General features: G+C 49.3%; 1 protein-coding gene across 1 annotated transcript in view; it reads right to left on the bottom strand.

Moving 5' to 3' along the window:
• KCNB1 (potassium voltage-gated channel subfamily B member 1) overlaps positions 1–18,983 on the bottom strand; it is a 104,210-nt gene extending 85,227 nt beyond the window's left edge. Inside the window, exons 1-2 of the mRNA XM_047770897.1 lie at positions 18,641–18,983; positions 16,692–17,424 (exon numbers count right to left, since the gene is read on the bottom strand). Coding sequence (XP_047626853.1) covers positions 16,692–17,258 — 567 coding nt within the window. The 5' untranslated portion in view covers positions 17,259–17,424; positions 18,641–18,983. The remainder of the gene's footprint in view (positions 1–16,691; positions 17,425–18,640) is intronic.
• Between the last annotated feature and the right edge of the window lie 492 nt (positions 18,984–19,475).

Here is a 19,475-nt window from a genome sequence, read left to right as displayed (position 1 = left end):
CATCTGGCGTTGCTGTGGCTCTGGCATAGGCCAGTGGCAACAGCTCTGATTAGACCCCTAGCTTGGGAACCTCTATATGCTGCAGGTGCAGCCCTCAAAAGACAAAAAGACAAAAAGAAAAAAGAAAAAAAAAGAAACACTCTTTACCCCTGAAGTCCACATGCCTCCCTCCTCCCCTTCCTGTGGGTTTCTACATAATTGGCACCTTCTCGGTGAGGCCTTTTCTGCCCAGCCTGGTTAACCCTCCCATTGAACCACTCCTGCCCCTCCCCTGTTAACCTTCCTTCGTGGCACCTATCACCAAGCACAATATTGCATATTTATCTCATCTTGTCATTTCACCCACAAATACTTCAGGAGGTATCTCTAAAACATAAATGTTTTAAAACATAATCACAATAGCAATAATCACACCTTAAAAATAGCATTAATTCCTTAATAACATCAAATATCTAGTTATCATTCATCTTCCTCCCACTGTCCCATGATTTGTTTGTCACAGTTGTTCAGGTCCAAGAAGTAAATGTATTTTTTCATTTTTTTGAATGGTCTCACTCTCTGCCTGGCATATCCATGCCATAAATGCTGAAATCTTTGGGGTTTGGGGCAGGGGGCTGGCCAGGCCCAAGGCATGTGGAAGCTCCTGGGCCAGGAATCAAACCCACGCCACAGCAGCAACCTGGGCTGTTGCAGTGACAACAGCAGATCCTTAAACCACTGCACCCCAAGGGAACTCCTGGAATCTTTTTTTTGTTCTCTGCTATGTCTGCAACATCCAGCACAGTTCTTGGCACACAACAGGTGCTCAACAAATCTTGTTAAATGAATGAATACAAACAATCCTAGTAATAACAGCTATTATTGATCTTGTGGGTATTAGGTGTTTATTATTATTTACTATACTATGTCATCTAATCCTCACAACCTCTTTATAAGGTAGGGGCTGTGATTGGACCCATTTTACAGAAGGGGAAAAGGCTCAAAGGCTCACAGCTAGAACATGGCCAGGGCCTAAGATCCATCACATAGCCTGGGCATCTGTGGCTACTGATGGAGGCTGAGGTTTGGTGGCTGCCCAGGAACCCCACATCCCACATACATCCCCCTTCCAGCCACTTTCCATTGGCTTCCCAGCTATCACCCTCTTCCAAGCAGCCATCCTCTCTGGACTGCAATACTGCAACATCCTCTCGGCAGCTGTTCATCTTTTATTTTTCTATTGCCCACTCCTCCTGCAACATCTAGTGGGGAGAGGCCAGGGATGCTGCTAAACATCTTATAATGCACAGGACAGCCCCCCACAACAGAGAATTATCCCTTCCCAGATGTCAACATGAGGTTGAGAAACCAGACATGTTCTGTATCCAGAGATGAGATGAGAGTCTGGATGAGATGCGAGTCAGGCTTCTAGAAATGTGTTAGTAATAATGAGAGTCCCAAAGTTCGTTTAAAAAAAAATTCCTACCATGCACAAAAATAAACTCAAAATGGCTGAAAGACTTAAATATAAGACAGGACACCATCAAACTCCTGGAAGAGAACATAGGCAAAATACTCTCTGACATCAACATCATGAATATTTTCTCAGGTCAGTCTCCCAAAGCAATAGGAATTAGAGCAAAAATTAACCCATGGGACCTCATCAAACTGAAAAGCTTTTGCACAGCAAAGGAAACCCAAAAGAAAACAAAAAGACAACTTTCAGAATGGGAGGAAATAGTTTCAAATGACGCAACCGACAAGGGCTTAAACTCTAGAATATATAAACAACTTATACAACCCAACAGCAAAAAAACCAATCAATCAATGGGAAAATGGGCAAAACACCTGAATAGACATTTCTCCAAGGAAGATGTACAGATGACCAGCAAACACATGAAAAAATGCTCAACATCGCTGGTTATAAGAGAAATGCAAATCAAAACTACCATGAGATACCACCTCACACCAGTCAGAATAGCCATCATTAATAAATCCACAAGTAACAAGTGCTGGAGGGGTTGTGGAGAAAAGGGAACCCTCCTGCACTGTTGGTGGGAATGTCAACTGGTACAGCCACTATGGAGAACAGTTTGCAGATACCTTAGAAATCTATACATAGAACTTCCATATGACCCCGCAATCCCACTCTTGGGCATCTATCCGGACAAAACTCTACTTAAAAGAGACACATGCACCCGCATGTTCATTGCAGCACTAGTCACAATAGCCAGGACATGGAAACAACCCAAATGTCCATTGACAGATGATTGGATTAGGAAGATGTGGTATATATACACAATGGAATACTACTCAGCCATAAAAAAGAATGACATAATGCCATTTGCAGCAACATGGATGGAGCTAGAGAATCTCATACTGAGTGAAATGAGCCAGAAAGACAAAGACAAATACCATATGATATCACTTATAACTGGACTCTAATATCCAGCACAAATGAACATCTCCACAGAAAAGAAAATCATGGACTTGGAAAACAGACTTGTGGCTGCCTGATGGGAGAGGGAGGGAGTGGGAGGGATCGGGAGTTTGGGATTATCAGACACAACTTAGAATAGATTTACAAGGAGATCCTGCTGAGTAGCATTGAGAACTTTGTCTAGATACTCATGTTGCAACAGAACAAAGGGTGGGGAAAAAATGTAAATGTAATATATACATGTAAGGATAACTTGATCCCCTTGCTGTACAGTGGGGAAAAAAAAAACTTTAAAAAAATTCCTTTTTTTCACTGATTAGTATGTATTTTCCGCCATCTCTAAGATAACATCATTCATTCATTCAATAGGAATTTCCCTGTGGTGCAGCGGGTTAAGGATCCAACATTGTCACTGCAGCGGCCCAGGTTGCTGCCATGGTGCGAGTTCTATCCCTGGCCCAGGAAACCTTAAAAATGTGGTGGGTGTGGCCAAAAAAATACAACTGAAAAAAATTCCCACTGAGATCAGTAACAAGACAGGGATGTCCGCTCTTGTCACTACTCTTCAACATAGTTTTGGAAGTCCTAGCCACAGCAATCAGAGAAGTAAAAGAAATAAAAGGAACCCAAGTTGGAAAGGAAGAAGTAAAACTATCACTATTTGCAGATGACATGATACTATACCTAGAGAATCCTAAAGACACCATTAGAGCTCATCCATGAATTTGGCAAAGTCGCAGGATACAAAATTAATACACAGAAATCGACAGCATTTCTATACACTAACAATGAAAGATCAGAAAGAGAAATTAGGGGAGCAATCCCATTTACCATCGCATCCAAAAAAATAAGATACTTAAGAATAAACCTGGGGAGTTCCCGTCGTGGTGCAGTGGTTAACGAATCTGACTAGGAACCATGAGGTTGCAGGTCTGATCCCTGGCCTTGCTCAGTGGGTTAAGGATCCGGCGTTGCCGTGAGCTGTGGTGTAGGTCGCAGACGCAGCTCAGAACTGGCGTTGCTGTGGCTGTGGTGTAGGCCGGTGGCTACAGCTCTGATTAGACCCCTAGCCTGGGAACCTCCATATGCCACGGGAGTGGCTCAAGAAAAGGCAAAAAGACAAAAAAAAAGAAGAAGAAGAAGAAACCTACCTAAAGAGACAAAAGAACTGTACTGATGAAAGAAATAAAAGATGACACAAATAGATGGAAAGATATACCACACTCTTGGATTGGAAGTGTTAATATTATCAAAATGACTATACTACACAAGGCAATCTACAGATTCAATGCAATCCTATCAAATTACCAAGGATGTTTTTCACAGAACTTGAACAAAATAGTTTAAAGTTTGTTTGGAAGCACAAAAGACCCAGAATAGCCAAAGATATCCTGAAAAAGAAAAATGGAGCTGGAGGAATCAGGCTCCCAGACTTCAGACTATACTACAATGTAACAGTCATCAAAAATGTATGGTACTGGCACAAAGACAGACATATAAATCAGTGGAACAGGATAGAAAGCCCAGAATTAAACCCACGTACCTATAGCCAACTTAATCTATGACAAAGGAGGCAAGAATATACAAGAGAGAAAAGACAGCTTGTTCAATCAGTGGTGCCGGGAAAACTGGACAGCCACATGGAAAAGAATGAAATTAGAACACTCTCTAACACAATACACAAAAATAAACTCCAAGTGGATTAAAGACCTAGATATAAGACCAGACACTATGAAAACCTTAGAGGAAAACATAGGCCAAACACTCTCTGACATAAACCACAGCAACATCTTCTCAGGTCCACCTCTTAGAGTAATGACAGTAAAAACAAAAATAAACAAATGGGACTTAATTAAACTTGAAAGTTTCTGCACAGCAAAGGAAACCCTAAACAAAACAAAAAGACAACCCACAGCATGGGAGAAAATCTTTGCAAATGAATCGACTGACAGGGGATTAATCTCCAAAATTTATAAACACCTCCTACAGCTCCACACCAAAAAAGCAAACAACCCTATCAAAAAATGGGTGGAAGATCTAAACAGACAACTCTCCAAAGAAGACATATGGATGGCCAAAAAACACATGAAAAGATGTTCAACATCACTCATTATTAGAGAAATGCAAATCAAAACCACTCTGAGGTACCACCTTACACCAGCCAGAATGGCCATCATCAAAAAGTCTACAAACAATAAGTGCTGGAGAGGGTGTGGAGAAAAAGGAACCCTGTTACACTGTTGGTGGGATTGTAAATTGGTGAAACCACTCTGGAAAGCAGTATGGAGATTCCTCAGAAAACTAAAAATAGAGCTACCATTTGATCCAGCAATCCCACTCCTAGGCATCTATTCAGAGAAAACCATGACTCGAAAAGACACATGTACTCCAATGTTCATTACAGCACTATCTGCAATAGCCAAGACATAGAAACAACCTAAATGTCCATCGACAGAGGAGTGGATCAGGAAGATGTGGTACATGTACACAATGGAATATTACTCAGCCATTAAAAGGAAAGAAGTACCAGCATTTTTAGCAACATGGGTGGACCTAGAAATTATCATGCTAAGTGAAGTCGGCCATACAATGAGACACCAACATCAAATGCTATCACTGACATGTGGAATCTGAAAAAAGGACAGACTGAACTTTTTTGCAGAATAGATACTGACTCACAGGCTTTGAAAAACGTATGGTTTCCAAATGAGACAGGTTGGGGTGGGGGGGGATGCACTGAGGGTTTGCAATGAAAATGCTGTAAAATTTGGTTGTGATGATTGTTGTACACCTATAAATGTAATAAAATTCATTAAGTAATTTTTTAAAAATTCCCTTTTTCATTGATTAGTACATATTCTCAGCCATCTCTAAGATAACATCATTCATTCGTTCAACAGGAGTTCCCCTGTGGTGCAGCGGGTTAAGGATCCGACGTTGTCACTGCAGTGGCCCAGGTTGCTGCTGTGGCACAAGTTCCATCCCTAGCCTGGGAAACCTTAAGAATGTGGCGGGTGTAGCCAAAAAAATAAAACCACATTCATTTGACAAATATCTATTGAGTGCTTCCTCTCTGGCAGGCACTATTCTAGGCCTCGGGGACATAACTAAACAGACAAAAACCTTGCCCTTGGAGGCTTGTATCCAAGTGGGAGAGAGAAAAGTAAATGCATAATTAGGTAATTTTATGCTGTGCCGGAAGAGGACAATCAAGCAGGAGAGGCGAGTGCAGAGCACTGGGGGACTGTTTTATAGTGGTGGCCAGCGGCTGCCTCGCTAAAAAGATACTTGAGCTGAGATCTGAACAGGTTAGGCAGCGAGTCTCGAGGCTGTCTCTGGGACATCTCTACTGGGCAGAAGGAACAGCAAGTGCAAAGGCCCTGAGGTGGTGAGCGCTCTGGTGTGTTGCAGGAAGACACTGCCAGCAGAATGGAGCAAGGGAGGGAGAGAGAAGTAGGGAAGGAGCTTGGAAGGGTGTTGAGGGAGAGGAAAGATGCCATATCACGGGCCCTGTAGGTGGGGGGGGGGGGTCGACGTGAAGACTTTGGCTTTTCCTTTGAGTGAGAGGGTGCCGTGGCAGGGGAGTGAGCTAGACCGAGCTGCAGAGGCTCCCACTGACTGCACATGGAGGACAGATCGTGAAGGTGGTGGGTGGAAGCAACTGATGGGAAGAGGCTCCTGCCATGGTTCAGGTGGGGGCGGGGCCTGGGTCAGGGAGGCAGCAGGGGCCGGTGAGACATGGTCACATTCTGGACAAGGGTCACTCACCCTGATGTTTCACATTCTCTCGCTTGCCCTCTACAAAGCTTTCGCAAGTGGAAGAGGAACGGTGGCATCCTGCTGAGTGTGCCAGGAACGGGCCATTATCCTGGCCAACGGTGACAATAGCAGCTGACCCAGGAGGCACCTTCCTGCGTCCTCAGCTCTGTGCACAGAGCTCCACATGTGTCAGGGCCTCGGACTCTCACCTCCCCAGGGCCCGTCCTCCTCAATACCTGCTCTTCTTCCCAACCCTCCCTGGGAGTCAAAGTCACCCAGGACAGCCAGTGATGCTGGGAAACTGGCCACATGCTAAGCAATGACCATCCCTTTCCTCAAACCACTTGCAAAAATTAACTCGAAATGGCTGAAAGGCCTAAAGGCAAGAAGACCTAAAAGTATAAAACGCTCAGAAGAAATCATGGGGAAAAAGCCTCATGACACTGGATCTGTCAACGGTTGCTTACATCGAACACCAAAAGCACAAGCAACGAAAGAAAACATAGACAAGTTGGACTTCATCCAAATTCAAAACTTCTGTGTGAAAGGGCAACCTACAGACTGGGAGAAAATATTTGCGGGTCATAGAGCTTAAGATAAGGGGTTACTGTCCAGAATACATAAAGAAACTGCTAGGACGGCTACAATTTGAGGATAAAAACCAAACAACCTGATTAGAAAACAGGCAAATTACTTGAATAGCTGTTTCTCCAAAGAAGGTGTACACATGGCCCACGAGCATCCGAGAAGGTGCTCAACTCCACTAATCGTTAGAGAAATAAAAATCAAACCACAAGGCAGTACCATTCATGCCCAATAGGATGGTTACTAGAGAGTTCCCGTCGTGGGGGGCGGGGGGGGTTGGAAACAAGTCTGACTAGGAACCACGAGGAGGGTTGCTATAAACAAAACCAAACCAGTAAAACACCAAAACACAAAAATCCAACAACCTGGAAAATAACAAGTGTTGGTGAGGATGTGGAGAAATCAGAACGCAAGCGCACTCCTGGTCAGAAGGTAAAACGGGGTAGCTCCTAAACATTAACAATACAAAACATTAACAATAGAACTACCACATAAATCAGCAATGCCACTGCTGGATATACACCCAAAAGAACTGAAAGCAGGGTCTCCCAGAGGTATTTAGACAGCCAGGTTCCTAGCAGTGTTATTCTCCAAAGAGCCAAAAGGTGGAAGCAACCCAAGTGTCCATCGCCGGATGAATGGCTAAACAAAATGTGGAGGGCACACACCACGGACTATTTATTCAGCCTTAGAAAGGGAGGCAATGCCGACACATGCTACAGCAGGGATGAACCTCGAGGATATCGGCGCTAAGCGAAACAAGCCTGTCATGAAAAGACAAAGGCTCTGCATAGTCAAATTCCTATGAAGGGGATGCCAGGGCCTGAGGGGGTTATTGTTTCACGGGTACAGAGTTGCAATTTTGCAAGATAAAAAAGCTCTGGAGACTGGATGCACAATAACAAGAATGTACATAACACTAATGAGCGTTCATTTAAAAATGGTTAAGATGGTACATTTTATCTTCTCTGTGTTCTACCATAAACCAAAAAGAAGCTACCCAGAGGCTGTGTTTCAGTTGTAGGTGTGGGCATGGGTGTTTGTCGAAGCTCAGAGGATCAGACAGGGGTGAGCCCCCTGTACTGCGAAGCACACCCGGTTTATTCTCCCCACTCCCAGCCTTACTGGGGTGAGGCGCCTTGTGGGTTCACACCGCCAGAAGCGGTGGGGGTGGACTCTGAACCCAGGCCATACCCGTACCCGCAGGCGTATGTCTCATATGGTACCATTACGTCTTATTTGTTATTTATGTCATCAGGGAAAATCTGAAAGGAGAGTTGATGCTCAGGATAGGAATATGTGAAATCCGGCTCCCGCCCCACCCGCCTCCAGTTTGGGGGCTGGCTTGTGCCTCTGCTCCTGGCCCCTTCTGGTCATGCCCACCTCTCCCAGAGACACCAAAATCGAGACTATCCCTCCTCAGAGAGAAGGGAGGGCCTTATCTATTTAAATTACCTATCAAAATAATGCTGAACGCTGACCCTGTGTCTCCAACAGTCCCATCCTTGGACTTTGGATCCAAGGTCACAAGGGACCAGGGGCGAGCAACACTCCCAAGTCAGGTGGGAGATGCTGAAGGCCTCTCACCTCAACACTTCAGTTCCCCAAGGTGAAGAGGCATTGCAGAGCTCACGTCTCACTTCCTGAAGGTCACTAAAAGGGCACAGGGGTCAGGTCATGGGCTCACAGTCAAGGAGTCCTCTCATTCGCTGTGTGACCCTGGGCCAGCCACTTTACCTCTCTGGGCCCGTTTCCACAGTTGTAAGATGAGGATCATCATCCCTCCTTCATGGGGTGACTGTGGGAATCAGATGCTGCGGTGCCTTCGATGCTCCCTGCACTGCACCAGGCACACCAGAAGCAGATTGGTGGCTGCTGCTGCTATTGCTGTTTTCATTTTCTCCAGGAGATGGAGATGAGGCTGACTGAGCCCAGCCAGCCCTGCAATTTCTTCTTTTAAGATGATCCCCGACAGGATCTGGAGGTTTCCCACAGGTCTTTGGTTGCATCCCCAGAACCAGATCCTAAGACAAGGATCTGAGGAAAGTGGCTTATGTGGGATGTGATCCTAGAAAACACTGTGAGTGAGAGGGGCTATGAGCAGGGAAGGGAAAGAGGCCAAACAGGGTATATGATCAAGCAAGGATTTAGGGGCTTAATTCTGCTGAGGAGCTCTGGGGGCCAGTGTAGACCATGCCCCTCTGAGTTACACCCCCATCCAGGGGAAGGGAGCTGGAGTATTTACACACTTTCCCCATCAGCCATCAGTTGAGGGCTGCTCCCTCCAAGTAGGGCACTAACTCTCTGTCCTTACTGGACTCCACCAGCCAGAGGCAGCTTCTAGGCAAAGAATTGCAGGTGCTGGCCGCTGGGAGGGGGGCTACTGGCACCGAAAACAGAAGAGCTTAAAAGGATATAGGTGGAACCCTGACCATATTTTCTCTATCAGGGTTGGGTCCCTGTTCTGCTCCAATTGCCTGTATGATGTTGAGCAAGTTATATAACCCCTCTTTATAACGAGTATGTATCATTTTATAAGAATAGTGAATTTTTGAAAAGAATCTTATTTATCTGGCATGATAGGAGGATTAAATGAAACAACGACAGCTAAAAACAAGACAAAACAGGAGTTTTTGTTGTGGCTCAGTGCGTTAAGAACCCAACTAGTATCAGTAAGAATGCGGGTTTGATCCTTGGCCTTGCTCAGTGGGTTAAGGATCCGGTGTTGCTGCAAGCTGCAGTGTAGGTCACAGAGGTGGTTCAGATACCACATTGCTGCAGCTTTGGTGTAGTAGGCGGGCAGCTCCAGTTCCAAGTCAACCCCTAGCCCAGGAACTTCCATGTGGTGCAGGTGCGGCCATAAAAAGAAAAAGAAAAAGAAAAAAAAAAATCGAAGACAAGACAGAAACCCGTAACAGTTACTGAGGGTTTTCTACGTGCCAAACCCTATTTGAAATGCTTTGCATGCATTAATTCATTTAATCCTGGTAGAGACTGAAAGAGGCAGGCCCTGCTACTGTCCCCCTTTCATGAATGAAGGCACAAGGAGGTGCAGTAGTTTGTCACACATCACATGGTGAGTTAAACTCTGAACTTGGGCGATCCAACTCTGAAATCCATGGCGCCATCAAACGCAGGAAGTACACACAGTGCTAGGTATGGAGTTGGTGTTTAATGCATGCTTGTTCTCTTTCAGTTAATTAAGTTTTGGCCAAACTCCTCATTTGGCCAGAACCTTTCCCCCCTAAGCGTTTTCACAATCTCTAGCCTTTTGCAGCCTTTCAAAACCCCCGAAAGCCCAGCTGCTAATGTATGATCCTGGGCTAGTATCCTGGAGGAATGAAAAGACCCCCGAAACCTCAATGACAGTAACAATGCAGGCAGAAAAGCCTGAAAACGGCCCCTGATCTTGACTCATGCAAGTTCTTGAAGCACCCTCTTCATCTCCCTTTATCAAATCAGGATACTGGGAGTTCCCATTGTGGCTCAGTGGGTCAAGGACTGGACATGGTGTTCTGTGAGGATACGGCTTCAATCCCTGGCCTCACTCAGTGGGTTAAGGATCTGGCGTTGCCACAAGCTGCAGGTCGCAGATGCAGCTTGGCTCCCATGTTGCCACAGCTGTGGCATAGGCCGGCACCTGCAGCTCTGATTCGACCCCTAGCCCAGGAACCTCCATATACTGCAGGTGCAGCCATAAAAAGAAAAGGGGAAAAAAAAGAAATATTTAAAAAAAAAGGCAGGATACTGATTTATGAAGCACAGTGTCACTGATTTACAGACTCTATCCTCCAGGCAACCCTGTGAGGTGGCTTCATTTACAGATTAGGAAATGGAAACTACGCGAGGTAACATGATTTGTCTGAAGTCTGGAGCTAGGAAATGTCAGGTCTGTGTGACCCTGTAGCCAGGATTCTGAACCTCTGGCCTATTGTTTTCCAGGAATAAATACGAATATCCAGAATGAACCACCGGAGCCAGCAAGAGCCTCAGCCAGACGATTCACAGCACTGGAGGCGCCCCATGGATTCTGAGTTGGGTTCCCTCCTTTTTTTTTTTTTTTGGTTTTTTTGTTTTTTTGATGATGATAAAACACAAATTCATCTGGATCAGGTCAAGGAAGCAGAAGCACCACCCCACTAAAAGCATACAATCCAAAGCGGGCGGGCAGTGATCAGCAGCAACACTGTCATAGGGGATGCTGCCAACCAGGTGTGTAGCTAGAATAGAGGAGTTTGGCGACAACACTAATAATCACTGCTGTCACTTAGAGAATGTTTACCACGTGCCAGGCACTGGGCTAAATTCTTTATGCCGGTTATCTCTTAATGGCCCTAAGGGGTGAGCTCCATTAAAATTCTCATTTTTCAGATGAGGAAAGTAAGACTCAGAGGAGGAAAGGAACGTGCCCAAGATCATGGTCCTGGTAAGCAAGGTGGCTGAGGAATGAACCACACCCGTTGGACTCCAGAGGTGATTCTTAATCAAATCTGTGGCAGGCAAACTACTAACCAATGTCCCTAAATAAAGGCTACTTCCACTGTGAAATATAATCACAAGAACAACCACCACAACAATAATTCATATTTATGAAGTACTTTCCATTTGCAAATTACACTCATATCTGAAATCTCACTGAATCACCAAGGCAGCCCCAAGAAGGGGCATCTGTACCATCACCACTGGGTGATGAGCTCACTGAAGCTCAAAGAGTTTGAAGGGTCTGTGCCCAAGATTCCGGGATTGAGAAGCACAGGCTTAGGAACCAGACCAACCTGGGTTCCAACCCTCGCTCTGCCATTTGCATTTCTTCAACAAATACTGACTGAGGACTTAGCTGTGTGAGCTCTGGGAAGAGACTTCCCTTTCAGAGCCCCCATTTCCTCTCTGTAAATGAATGTTAATATCACTCATCAAACACATTTCCTTCCACATCTGCAAATGCCAGACACTTGCCTTCCCAGGCTTCCTTGCAGCTAGCACATGAGCATGTGACCTGATCTCGCTAATGGGATCAAAAAAGGAGTCTGCCAGCAGGGAAAGGTTTGCCTCACAGGAAAAAAAAAAAAAAAGAAAAGAAATAGTGGTGCATAAAAGGACAGCCTCTCTTCATTGGTAGGATACTGTTTCCACATTTGAAGGCTGGAACTGGGCAGCCATATTGTAATGTGAGGCATACAGCCACCTGCAGGAGCTGGAGGAGCAGGAAGACAGAAAGAATCTCAAATCCTAATGGCCCCATGGAACCAGGAACCCAAACCCAGCTACCTTGGAACTTCCTGTTAGGTGAAAGGACACATCTTCCTCCTTACGGAAGCCACTTTGAGTTTTCTAGTCTGTGACTTGTAGCCTCAACTGCAGACTTCCTCGACGGAACTGTTGAAGCAATTTCACTGTGTGGGTGGATATAAAGTCCCACTAATCAGAGCCTAGCACAATAAACAGCAGCTACTCTGAACATTAGGAAATTATCTCCCGGGCTTTAACCCTGAGACTATTCCAGGGACTGCAGATTCTCCTGGCCAGGCAAATTCATCCCCTCTCTGTCCTACTGAGAAAAACCTGTAGAGTTTTCCCAGAAAGCAGAAACTGAGTGGTGGGCCAGCACCGCAAGCCTGTGGCTCGGATGGGGTTGACCCCAGCTTCCAAACAAGAATCAATCACACTGCCTTTTGCCTAATGGATTTTGATTTTCACTCCCCTGATGGGGAAGGCGAGGGCCTGCGCTTTGGTTTGTCTCTGTGTTGCCAGAACATCCATCAATTATTAACAGCGGCAGCTCGGCCTCCTAGCACTGCTATCAGAAGGAAAGGGTTTGGCGCAACTCTGCCCACCCAACCACAGAAAAAGGACTCTGCTCTCTATTATTTATAACAATACGCCCTACCTACTGTGGGTTAGGCACTGTGCTAAATTCTGATGAAAATGACATGATGATGGCCTTGCAAGGCGCGTCTTTTATCTACAGTTTATAGGTAAGAGGCTAGGGCTTGAAGAGGTGAAGAACTAGCCTAAAGCCAGAAACTGGGGAGGTGACAGAGCTGGACTTGGAGTCCAGGTCTATCCTTACTCTTAAATATATGAGGTATGGCCATTTCTATCCCTCTCTCTCTCTTTTTTTGGCCACACTTGTGACATGTGGAAATTCCTGGGTCAGGGATCGAACCTGCGCCACAGCAGCAACCTGAGCCACTGCAGTGACTAACTCTGGATCCTTAACCTGCTGTGCCACAAGGGAACTCCTGAGCTCTGGCCATTTCTGTATCTCACAATCACCCAGCAGTGATTCTCCATTTGACTTCTCATTCTGTGACCGCTGAGAAATGTCTATAGACCTGGCTGTTCTGACAAGCAAAGCATCCAAGTTGAGGGGCTGGGTGGGGATGGGAGGGCAAAGAAGACATGATGGAAAAAGGCCAGAAGGAGTTCCTGTCGTGGTGCAGCGGAAACAAATTCGACTAGGAACCATGAGGTTGCAGGTTTGATCCCTGGCCTCGCTCAGTGGATTCAGGATCTGGCGTTGCCATGAGCTGAAGTATAGGTCGCAGACCCTGCTCGGATCTGGCATTGCTGTGGCTGTGACATAAACAGGTGGCTACAGCTCCGATTGGACCCCTACCCTGTGAACCTCCATATGCCACGGGGCCCTACAAGGACAAAAAACAAAAGAAAAGAAAAGAAAGAAAGAAAGAAAGGAAGGAAGGAAGGAAGGAAGGAAGGAAGAAAGAAAGAGGCCAGAGGCAGAGAGAACTGGGCTGCAGGTGGCCTGGGAGGAAGGAGTGACAGATCCTCAGAGACACGGTGACTGGCTGGTTGCTTGCTCCATTCATTCATTCTCATTCATTCTGGGGACCCTCTGTGCCAGGCACCATGACAGGTGCTGAGAATTGAGAAAGTGAATACAATTCATGACACTTGTATTCTTGTCAGGAAGAAACTGAGAAACACAAGGAAACAAGTATGAATTCAGAATGGCACCTAAATGCTATGAGGGAAAGACACTGCAAGATGCAGCAGTGTGTAAGGGGAGGGAGGCTGTCTAAGACAGGGCTCAGGAAGGTCTCTTTGAGGATGGGGACGTTGGAACAGGGACCAGCTCCAATGAGGAGGAGCCACCAGCCATGGGACCATATGGGGAAGAGATTTCCAGGCAACGGGAACAGCAAGTGCAAAGGTTCTGAGGTAGGATAAACCCTGACCTGTTTAGCAAACAGCAAGGAGGCCAGTGGGGCTGAAACTGAGTGAACTAGAGGACAGAAGAGATGAACTCAGAGAGGCCACAGAGCTGGATTCATGGTGAAGGGTTCAGACCTTATCATGAATATGATGGGAAACCTGTCTAGAGCATTTTAAGCAGATGAATAATGGGATCCAATTTACATTTAGAAAAGCTCACTCTGGCTGCTGAGTGGGGAATGGATTGCAGGGGGCAAAAGTGGAAGCAGAGAGAATGAGGAGGAGACTATGGTACTTTATCACTGTGGACAGAACAGTGTCCTTTTTTTTTGCTTTTTAGGGCTGCACCTGCAGCATATGGAAGTTCCCAGGCTAGGGGTCCAATTGGAGTGCAGCTGCTGGCCTACACCACAGCCACAGCATGCCAGATCCAAGCCATGTCTGTGACCTACATCACAACCCATGGCAACACCAGATCTTTAACCTGCTGAGTGAGGCCAGGGATCAAACCCGCATCCTCATGGATACTAGTCAGGTTTGTTTCCACTGAACCATAAGGGGAACTCCCAGAACAGTGTCTTCAAAATCACACTGGAGTTTGTGTGAATTTCTGGCTACTCCTGTTTGCCTTTTGGGTGACCTTAGGCAAGTGACTTAACCTCTCTGATCGTCCCCTATTTGTGAAAAGGGGTGATAATAGTTGGTATAAGGACTACATGTGTTGTCTGTCACACTTCATACACGGTGGCTATGTGATCAATGGCAGTCAGGGTGTCTATACTGAAGGGCAATGAGCCTGCCTGCCTCACCATTTCAGCCCTTGCTGCAGAATATCCTAGACTGTCCATCTGCCAGGACAAGCCAGCAGCCCGAGACTGGGATCACAGAGAGGTCACGAAGCTCGTCCCTGTGAGCGGATTAACCCGAAGGAGAGATGAAGCTGTTATTCCCAAACAGTGCCTTTTGCAAGCCCAGTGTCTTGCTGCCAGGTGCCTGCCCAAACATAGCCCTTTGCCTGCTTCTCCTGGGGGAGGTGGCCCTCCCCTCCCCTGCCCCTCACTCCCTTATCTTAGGGACAGGGCAGGGAGGAGGCAGAATCACGCCTGGGTCTAACTTGGGTGTGGAGAGGAGGAACCCATATCAGGCCTGGAAATAGCAAAATAATTCTGTTGATCCTAAGCCGGTTAAGGGTGAGTGACTGTCTTAAGAGAGGCTTTTTGGACACGAAACCCCGGGGCAGGATTATGGCCGGAGGCAGCCCTCAGCAGAGTTAACCAGGCCTAGGAATCTCCACTCCTGTTTGGGGTCAACAGGGAAGAGAGAAAACCTTCGGGCCCCCCTCCACTCTCCAGCCAGCCCCCACCCCTACATTCACTCTCAAAGGCCTCTCCTTGGGCACCCAGATCTGGAGAAAGGTCCCCGCAAACCCCCTCCAGACCCGGTGCTGTAGGTGGACCTTGAGTGGGGGGCCAACCGAGCCTGGGAGACCCCACAATGAGAGGCCAGCCAGACCGGAGGCAGCCCGAGCTAAGGCAGCTTGGGTGCCGTGGAGACTTCCTCCTCTTTTTCCTTTCCATGAACACATTTACCTGCCCTCCTTTTCCAGCCCCGCTCTGAGATGAGTTATGTTCAACACATCTCTCCTGACTTGGTCTTCATGGATTTTGACATCACCCCCTCTTTTCTTGGCTCCCCCTTGGGCCCCATGCGGCCTCTTTTATAGCACTGCACACACTGTTGTCATTTACTCCCAAGTCGCAGCGCATAGGCCACGTGAAGATAAGCCCCCGTCGCTCCCAAGCCATCCCTGAACCCCAACCTGACCCAGAGAAAGTGCTCCAGCAACAAAAGACCTCCATCCCAGGCCTGCCTCCCTTGCCCCCCCCCCCCCCCCCCCCCCCCCCGCAGCCTTTCCCTTATGGTTTCTGCTTTTGCTCACAGCACACAGGACTCCCTGGCCCACCCAGTGTGATGATCTCATTCCTGCCTCTTTCTCCTTCTTTTTCATGTTGCCTCATTTTTCTCTATTTCAAAATTGACATCCTCTTCCAACAGCCAAAGCATCTTTATAAGCTGCATCAAACAGTTCTTGGAATCGACTCACCAAATAAAGAAGCAACCAGGGCTGACCCTTTGCTCACATGCGTCCACAGCCAGCTGTATGCTTCATGCATGCACACACCCACCCCTCAGAGTCCCTTTGCTGCATTTTTCTCACTTATGTTAAAACAGATAATACTGTCTCAAGATCCCCCCCCCCCCCGCCCCGGTATGTCTATAAGCTGCATTCATTCCCTCCTGGGGGCAAAGTGGGGTTATAAATATAGGGATAAGTATTAAAATTGTAGGCTGACTTTCTTTCCAACCCAGGTCTGGGCATCCACAAGGGAGCATTATATAGAATAGACCAAATTCAACTCTCTCCATCCTAGCAAGGTTTTATTGTCGCACCATGCCCTGCTATTTGCAGGGGCCATTCTCTTACTATGGGTTTTCATAAATCTCTGTAAACACTTTTCTCCAACAAAGTTGGGGCATAAAGAATTGAATAATGAAAGGATGGGGTGTCCAAGGCCACAGAGGAGCAGCCTAAAGGGGTTGTTGGTCCTCACCTTGGAGGTCTCAGCCATAGCCTTTCCTCTTTCCTGGTCTCCATATTCGGGAACGAAGCCAGCGTCCCCCAGCCGTGGTCCTGAATCTGCAGACACAGGCAGAACCCCCTGGCCTAGCAGCCCCCAGATTTCAGACTCACCTTGGCGGCCACAGAGGAATTGGGCTTCTCCAGTAGGTCCCACAGCTTTTTCCTCTTCTCTGCGCAGCAAGTGTTATCGAACTCCTCGCCCTCCCGCTCCCGTAGGGTCTCGGCCTCACGCTTGAGCTCCTCGTTCATTTGCTCCTTCTTCTGGTGGTAGCGAGCCTGGCAGCAGGACTCCAGGTAGATTTCGTCGATGCCCCAGTAGTCAAGCTCTTGGCTGAAACTGAGGGCGCACATCTCCTCCATCATGTGCAACCGTCCCGTGCGGTAAAAGTTGAGGATGGAGGTGAAGGCACCTGGATGGCGGTCGAAAAAGTACTCATTGTCATCCAGGCTGTAGTCGTCGCACACCTCGAGCAGCGAGTCATGGGTGTTGCAGTCGCGAAGCTTGCCCAGCCGCGTGCGGGGCAGGCGGTCCAAGGTGCGCCAGAGCACCTCGTGCGCCAACCCCCCAACGTTGAGGCGGACGCGCCTAGAGCACGCCTTGCTGCGCACAATCTCCATGGGCTCGGGTGGCAGCGAGCTGGTGGAGCGGGAGCCATGCTTCGTCATGCCCGCCGGCATCGCTGGTCCGGCCGCCCCCGCCCCCCCTGCCCCCCCAGGCCGCTGTCACTGGACGGCAAGGCCGGCTGCCGCGGGGGAGGGGGGCAGGGAGCGCTGTGGGCTGCTGGGGGTGCAGGAGGCCGCGCGGGTGCGTGTCACCGCCGTCTTCTCACCTCCATCCCGACGGCTGCGAGGCAGAAAGCAGACGCAGGTCAGCAAACAGGGAGCTGCGCCTGGCCCCTCCCCACCTCTCCACTGATGCCCCAGCCGGCCTTGACCTTCCTGGAGCTTAAGCCGCTCAGGCGGGCAGAAAGGCTGGGCGCTGTCCCTCCCTCCAGTGCTGAAGTCCGCCCCACCCCATGGGTGGAGGGAGGGGCGGCCTTTCGGGGCGGGGAGAGGGCCCCCAAGAGGCACCCCAGGGCCCAGGAGGCCCCACCCCGGGCTTCTGCAGCCCTAGCCGACCCGGCCGCCTGGGGCGCTGTCCGCCCCTTCGAGTGCTGAAACTCGTTTCTCTCTAGGTCTCCCCGTCGAGTCCCGGGCCTGGCCCCGCAACGGGGAGAAGAGGGGCCCTGCACGAATAAAACTTAAAAAAAAAACACAAAACCCAAAAAACTCATCTTTTCCTTCCCCAGCTCTGAGATAATTAGGATTTGAGGGCTGGGAGTGGCAGCGGGTTTGCTTTTTTTAAACCTTTAAAGATTTGGGGGAATTCTGGAGGGTTTCAGGTGTTCACCTGTCGGTCACAACAGACGGGGTGGTGAGGACAGCCTCGCTGTCCTGAAGCGACCCCTCTCCCCAAGCCTAGGGAGCATCCTCGAGGTCGCTCCGGAGACGAGGTGAACCCTGAAGTCGCAAAGGCAAGCTCTCCGCGAGGTCCTGCCCCTCCCTCTGCGCCCCCTACCCCACGACAGGAGGGGCGCACAGATTCCTGGGGATCCACCTGGTCCGCCCTCCCCTCTTTCCTTCCCCGCCCCCTTCTCCTTGTTCTCCTCCTCTTCCACCTCTTCCTCCTCCTCCTCCTTGCTCCTCTCCTGCGATGGCTTTTTATAACTCCGGGTTCTGCGCCTTTCCCGGGGCTTGGAAAGGAAGGGGTGGGGGAGGTGGGAGGCGGGGAAATGAGCTGAATTTTCTGGCCTTTTCAAAACGAGCCCTCCTCCCTCCGCGCACTGGTGATTTCGGGGGCTCCTCTGAGCCCCCAGGTATGTGAAGCTCATGCTCTATCCCCTCACCCCTAGATGGGGATCGCACACCCTCCCGGGCTCTGGCCCTCGCCCACCCACCTCCCCTCCTCCCCACCCCAGCGTGAAACCGCGGAGCTTGGGTAGACCTAGAGGCCGAACGCCCGGCAGGCGAGCCCCCCTCCTGTGTCCCCTTGCGTTCCCGCCGCGCGCCCCAACACTCACCCCCAGGGTGGCCGCCTCCTGGGGCCAGGGTCCACGCATCGCCGCGGCTGCCCGGGCGCCCCCGCCCGCGGGCAGCGGCGGACCCGGGGCCGGGCTGGGCCCGGCCTACACCGGCCGGGCAGACGACGCGCCGGAGCTGCAGGCGCCGCGGGGCCAAAGCGCGCTCTGCGAGGCTGGGGGCACGGGCGGGCACCGGGGCGCGGGTGGCAGGACCAGGATCAGGCAGCGCCTTCTGCTCCACCTCCTCCTCCTCCTGCTGCTCCCGCGGCAGCGGTGGCGGCTGCTAGGGCGAGATCAACAAGTCGGGGCTGAGCTTCGGCTCCGCGCTCGCTGCGATTCTGTCCTGCACTTCGGAGCGCCCGGAGTCGGGCAACGAGGCGGGACGGCGCCACCTGCGGGTCGGAAGCGTGAGCGTCGCTTAACTCCTGCCTGCCCGGCTCAGCTGGCTGCTGAGGCTGGGGGCGGCCTAAGGGACCGCGCAGAGATGCGCCTAGCGGTCTGCCCCCTCCTACCTGGGCTACCTCCGCTGCCTGCCTCCAAATCCCGCCTTCCTTCATCTGGTCAACACCGTGGCTTGACCGCCTACCGTGTTCAAAGCACTAAGATTAGCGTCTGAAATACAGCTGTGAACCAAACACAAACGTCCAGGCCTGGTGGAGCTGGTTGGAAACAGACCAAAACCAAGAAAGTAAAAGAGTATGTCAGACAGTGATAAGCTCTGTGGGGATAATGAAGCAGAGGAGAGGGATAGAGCCTGGGCTTGAGGGAGAAGATTGCAATTTTACATAACCCTCGCTTTCATGAACTTCCAGTCTAAATTCTAAATTCCAGAATG

This window comes from Phacochoerus africanus, chromosome 3 (assembly GCF_016906955.1).
Source record: "Phacochoerus africanus isolate WHEZ1 chromosome 3, ROS_Pafr_v1, whole genome shotgun sequence".
Lineage (NCBI taxonomy): Eukaryota > Metazoa > Chordata > Mammalia > Artiodactyla > Suidae > Phacochoerus > Phacochoerus africanus.
Note: the sequence above shows the minus strand (reverse complement) of the source record. Positions and strands in the feature narration are given on the sequence as shown.